The sequence below is a fragment of the Leucopleurus acutus genome (genome assembly GCF_964270905.1).
Source record: "Leucopleurus acutus genome assembly, chromosome: 12".
Taxonomy (NCBI): domain Eukaryota; kingdom Metazoa; phylum Chordata; class Mammalia; order Artiodactyla; family Delphinidae; genus Leucopleurus; species Leucopleurus acutus.
In genome coordinates, this window is record NC_139154.1 from 49,280,421 (window position 1) to 49,286,761 (window position 6,341).

General features: G+C 51.6%; 1 protein-coding gene across 2 annotated transcripts in view; it reads left to right on the forward strand.

The window, feature by feature from the left end:
* Positions 1-597, forward strand: part of BABAM2 (BRISC and BRCA1 A complex member 2) — a 438,797-nt gene extending 438,200 nt beyond the window's left edge. For both annotated transcript variants that reach the window (XM_082852207.1, XM_082852208.1), the window contains exon 12: positions 249-597. In XM_082852207.1, coding sequence (XP_082708333.1) covers positions 249-312 — 64 coding nt within the window. In that variant the 3' untranslated portion in view covers positions 313-597. The remainder of the gene's footprint in view (positions 1-248) is intronic.
* Positions 598-6,341: the final 5,744 nt, after the last annotated feature.

Consider the following 6,341-nt stretch of genomic DNA (forward strand, 5'->3'; position numbering starts at 1 on the left):
GGCAGCCAGGAAGGTCCGGGTACAGGCCCTTTAAATATCCATGAGAGATAGCACGGTAGTGAACTGTATGGACCTCCCTTGGAAAAATCCAGAGGGCTTTGCATCAGCAGGGAAGGAAAATCCAATCCAAGATGCATGAACAATAAATAACAACTGTTCCGAGTTAGGTTGAAAGCTCTGAGTTGCACTTTTTTTTTTTCAAGATGTTTGTGCTAACCACAATTTTTTTTCTCCCCCTTTCCCACCAGGGCTTATTTCAAAACCTTTGTCCCTCAGTTCCAGGAGGCAGCGTTTGCCAATGGAAAGCTCTAGGAAACACCAGTCTTGAGAGGTGGCCAGCCAGGCTGCTCTGTCCACATGCGTGTCAGCACATATGGCCGCTTCCTGGAAGCCATTGGAATGTCTTCACGGCAGCATTTCACTCACACAGCAGCTTTGCGCCCCGACTGGAACCCACACTTGAGCTGGCTGGCGGGCACCTGGGTCCCAGAGCCCCCCACCTCTGGTTGCCCCCTCTTTGTTTCCTTCAGTATACTTCTTAGTTGGAAGAAATAAAGTCACAAATCAGGATGCTGTTACTTTTCCAGGGAACGTAAGACATCATAAATGCACACACCCTGATTCCAAAGCCTTTGTCTCTGAGACCTCTTTTAAGTTTTCAGATAGCTTTTTTCTTTCCCCCTGGAACTAGCGCCTTGTGCGTGTGTGTTTCACACCCAACCTTTCCCATTTGGACAGTCCCTCACTGGAAAGGTGCTGCCCGAATGAGTCTGACCAACTGGCAAGGTTTCAGCCACCTACCCAGCTGGGCCCTAGGCCAGCGCTCGGGAACAATTGGGAGCCAGCGTCAAACGCCGCTCCCCCACCCATCTCCAGGCCCCCGTGTGTGTGCCGTGTACAAAGCCCATCCTGACCCAGGAGGCAGTCGCTGAAGGTTGCTGAACGCCTCAAGGAACCCATCCCTCTCTCCATCCCTCCTCCCGAGGCTGATGGGAGAGTTGTTTGGGCTGACGAAGCACTGTGCGAATTATACCTGGGAGACACAGGTTGGGTCCCGTGGGTGACCCCTGGGCTCAGGCCTGCCAGCTCCGCAGCCGTCCGGGAACGGAGCGAGGGAAGGTGCCCCGAGCAAGCTCCATCGTCCCTAAGTGTACGGATCGTCGGGGCCAGGCGGGGTTTCAGGAGCCACCTGGTTTCCACGCCCAGCCCCTCTCCCCTGCTGCCCCCTTCAGCGTCAGAGGCGGGAACTAAGGCCCACAAGCTAAAGAAACTCTCCCAGCAAATTAGGGCAAACCTGGGAGTCGGGAGCCGTCACACGACTTCCCTCAACTTACACCCAGGCTGGCCACAGCCAACTTGCCCGCTTGACAAGGTCTAGTTTAGCTAAGCGGCGTCCCACCCTGAGGGCTTTCGACACAGGGAAGTGGGACCTCGGCACGGAGGCGAGGGAAGCCAGCAGGCTGAGTGGCCTGTGCTCTTACTTCAGCCCACCTGCCTCTCTCCCGCTGTAGGGCCCGCACAGGTGGAACCCAGCCTCTCACTCTTCCCTCAGCTCCTCTTGTGGTTGGTGGAGCTCAGTTTCACCGCGTCAGCCTGAAAGCGAGCCAGCTCGGGGCCCTTTTGGGGGCCAGTGAGGGAACCTCTCCATCCTGTATTCTCCAGCACCCCGGAATGTTCTCAGGAGGTGAGAGAACAGGTAGAACAGACCTCCCAGCTTGGCTTCCAGCCGAAGGGCTGCCCAACTCTGGGATCTTTCACCACCTGAGTACTTTGCCTTGAAACCTTGGGAATTCCCATGACAGAGAGCAGTCCAGAGTCGTGCGTCGGCGCCGTAGCTTCGCCGTCAGCCGGCGGTGTGACCCTGAGTAAGTCACTTCTCCGTGTAGCCAGAACCACGCGGCGAGCTTTCTAAAAAGCTGCTTCTCAGGGTCCCGCTGCAGGCCCGCTGAATCATATCTCATTAGCTGGGGCTTGGGCGTCCGGATTGTGATAAAACTCCCCAGGTGATTCTGTTGAGCACGTGGTCGCAACCATGCTGGAGTCTCTTCTGACCCTGGCCAGCTGCCTACCCCAGTAAGGGTTTCCAGCTCCAGTTCTAGCCGGGGGTGGTTGGCAGCTGTGGGGTGGGGTGAGGTCACGTGGCCGGGACCCCTGGCATTTCAAATCGCCAGTCCTCAGTGACAGCGGCCAGTATTGGGCAGTGTGACCTGGGAGTGGCCCTCCTGCCCCTGCCAGTCTCTTGGGGTCCAGATGGCTCAGGCTGGCCAGATTGTCAACGGTAGCCCGCACGTCTGGGAAGCAGGCCCAGTCCAACCAGAAGTGCTGTCCTGCACTTTATCTCAGCACATCTCTGCAGCAGACCTGTGAAGTAAGCAAGTGAGGAAGGTCACCCCTGTTCCACAGATGAGGAAGCAAGATCAGAGAGGTTAAGTGAGTTACCCATGATCACCAGCCAGTCAGTGCCAGAGTCAGGACTCAGCCCGGGCTCCCAGCTCCAGATCTAGTACTGCTTCTCACGTTCATCCGTGACTCTAGTAAACAAACGGAGACTTCTTTCTTCCCCAGCGAAGGATGATGTACTATGTGTAGGTTTGTGAGCATGAAGATTATATGATTTTTAAAAAGACTTTCAGCCCCCTTCGCACAGGGGGAAGATTTGGGCTCATTTTCTTATGCGGAGCCAAAGAACAGAAGGTGACAATAGCCACTTCATATTTCAAATGCCAGGGACTCAGAACCAGTGTTTTTGAGATTTTTATCTCTACCCACAACAGCAGCGGAAGCAAGCGGCACTTGTAAATGGGCGACAGTCGCCTGTGTATTTTTTAAACACTTCTTGCTAGTTCAGCCCATCGCTGAGCATTGCACCCGCGCACAGAGTGCAGCCCAGGACTAATTAGTAAATGGCTATAAAATGCTTTGAAGATCAAAAGTGCCATATACGACAGCACATTATTATTACCTTGTAAATCCTGTCTCCAGCGTACTCGGCCCTTGTAATTTCAGTTGAATCTTTAGCTCAGCACAGACAAGGAAAAGGACTCAGATGTTATGAGTTTACTACTAATGGCTGCATCAGGGCGTCTCCTGTGGGGCCGGGGAGGAGGCACAAGAGACCGGGGCAGCCAGTGTTCAGCCTTCTCCCAGCCTCTCGGTTTCCTGAGGACCCACTTGACAATAGGGAGATGGTGCTTTGTTAGAGAGAGAGAGAGAGAGAGAGAGAGAGAGAGAGAGAGAGTGAGCTCGTTTTCTCCTGGGGATGAACTGGCAAGAGTGTGGGCTTGAGGAGGAGAGAGACTTGTATTTGAATCCTGGTTCTGCCCACTTAGTGGCTGGTAAATATTTAATGAGCAGTTCTTCAGCAGTTTAAAAAAGAAGAGAAATAAAAGGAGGGGGCTGGTTTGTATTGTTTGCCAATTTCCATGGTGTAAATGCTTCCACCATGACCAATTCCAAGCTCCCAACATGAGGTCACTGGACACAGGCTTGGGAAGAGTAGGGAGCGTCGAGTGGTGGGAGCCTCTGTTGGGGTGAGCGGGCTCCAGTGTGGATCTTTACTTAATCTCACTGAGTTTTGTTTTCCTCATCTGTAAAGTGGGAATAAATACCATCTGCCCCCCAGGATTGTGAGAATTAAATAAGAAAAGCATATAAAGCACAGAGCTTGGCGCATAGAAACGTTTGCTAAACAGTGGCTGTTATTATTGCAGACCAGAAAAAGGATTTTCTGATGTTGACTATGGCCTTTTCCTAAAAAGGCAGAATGCCCCTGTTAAAAAGTCCTGCCAATGAATATGCCCCCTTTGGAAGAGTGACCCTGTCTGTGTGACTAGGAAAACAAAATGATGTCATCTTGATTTTAACGAACGAGGGGTTAGGTGTATCCGTGAGAGTTCCCTCCACCTCTGCCCCACGCTCGTCTTGCTTGAATTCTCGGCAGGTCCTCAGCCTCTCACAGTGACCTGCTTCTTTGTCTGGCCTCCCGCCTCCCCATGGTCAGGAAAATCTAGAGCCGCACAAGCCACTTTTGCTTCTGACTCAGTTTCAGTTCCTGACAGCTACAGACCCTCGTTTTGGAGTCACAGCCTAGCCAGAGAAATGACCACATTCGGTTTGCCTCTTGCTTGGGCCTATAAATAGAACAAGCCCAGAACCTGCCCCAGTTCGTGGGGACTGGCCTGTGCCACGGTTCTTAACGTGAATGTTAACAACAGTATCTAATGGTAACGTGACATCAAGTTCTGTTAATGGCATCGTGATTAATTCATTGGTGCTTTTTAAAATGAAAACAAGAGAAGAAACATCACCTTTATGTCTATGCATCTTTGGTGCTCACGGCACTGCTAGGAGAGTAAAAGCCAGGAGAGTAGACCAGACATGTGATAGACGCAGGGTACTGAGTGGTGGTGACAGTGATCCCTGCCCTTAGTGAGCTATGAGTGACATTCCATACTAGCTACTTTTCTAATCCTCCTAACAGCTAAGTGAGGTAGGCGTTATTATCCTCATCTTATAGATAAAGAAACTAAGCCTCAAAGAAGTTAAATAACTTACCCACGGACAGGGAATGGGTATATTTCCTTATTCATCCATCATATCTACTTTCCCTCTATCTCTCCCTTTCCATCCCCTTCCTTATTACACAAAGGAAGTGAACTCAGGTCTCTCTGTTTCTACTTCCTTTTCCCAGCTTCTCCAAATAAAGAGATATTTATTGAGCATCTACTATATACAGAGCCCTGTATAAGACATTCATATACTTGTTTTTGCTATTTTCTCCAGGAGGAGAGAGGCTTGGGGTGGTTGGGACTGGCCAAGGTCAGATGCCGGTTCCAAGGCCAGGCTTCACACAGCAGTTCTGTGTGTCCCCAGCTAAGATACTTTGAAGCAGTCTTTGTAGATGCGGATAGGTCTGGCTATGTGGCTGTCTAAATATACATAAATACCAGTTGATTTTCAGATGGTCGAGCCAGGGCCAGCCCACGGTTTTAAAAAAAATCTGACTTCAGGCGTAGTGGTTGGGAGTCCGCCTGCCAATGCAGGAGACACGGGTTCATGCCCCGGTCCGGGAGAATCCCACATGCCGCAGAGCGGCTGGGCCCGTGAGCCGTGGTCGCTGGGCCTGCGCGTCCGGAGCCTGTGCTCCGCGACGGGAGAGGCCACAGCAGTGAGAGGCTCGCGTACCGCAAAAAAAAAAAAAAAAAAAAATCTGACTTCAAAGCTAGTGCCATATTCTCAGGTTAAAGTCCAACACACGCTTGGTTGAAATAATGGCCTAACATCTGGGAAAAACAAGACGAAAGTAGTTGTTCTGATCATTAGGGAAAATTACCAAAGGAAGGTATTACCAAAGACAGCAGTATCCACGACTGACTCCAGGTGAAATATGCAGTAACTCCGAAGGTTATTTCCTAGCGTAACTCATGTTTTCTTTCTCCAGGGTTCCCACGTTGGCTCCTTCATTTTCTGATCCCCTTCACAGAGCCACACTTAACAAGCCTGCAAGGTCATGCTTGGGGTCATGATAAATTATGACTAATGATGGCAGGAAAAGTAGCCCCACAAGCAACCCAGGAATGACCAGCATGGCCCTCCCTGCTCTGGGCCAGCTGCCTTGGTACCATCTTGGAATGAGCCAGATAGCGTGGGACAGACACTTGCTCCTCCAAAGCAGAGCCCACCGTCCCCTTCTTTGAAGCCCCCGGAGAGCAGAGTCCCTCTACAGAAGTCTCCTCATTCCAGGTCCTCTTTGGAATCTGCCCTTTGAGCTGGTTTAGGAGCCACTCATAAAAATTCATCCCTTTCGACTCCATGATCACATTTCTGCCACAGAATGGGACTCCCAGCTCCCGGAGACCTGTGGCTGTGTGGGCAGGTGCCGAAAGAGTAGAAGCTAGGAGGGTACCAGGCGCCCCTAGAAATTAGGTGGTGGGTGGGTGTTAATGGTGACGGCCGCCCTCTTGAGCACCTGAGTGATATTCCAGGCCCTGTTCCGGGTCTTTTGCATCCATTCCCTTCTTGGTCCTCTGACCCTTCAGAGAACTAGGACAGGCCACCGCTGCAGAGAGAGAGCCAAAGGGAGGCCTCAGGGCTCTGATGGCAGTTCCTGAGAAGTACAAAATCATTTGAGGAAGGCAATGTCGTCCACCTCCCCAGGGGAAATTTTGAAGGGATTTCGAGTCATTCGGGTGCGTAAGTTGGAGTAGGTTCGTGCAGGGGGGTTTACCTTGGGTTCATGTTATAGCCCAGCTGAATGAAGGCTGGTGTCATGCCTGGGGACACGAGATCTGGGGCAGGGGTCACTGACACGGCCAGCTTGCCCTGCGGGGAGACGCACTCCA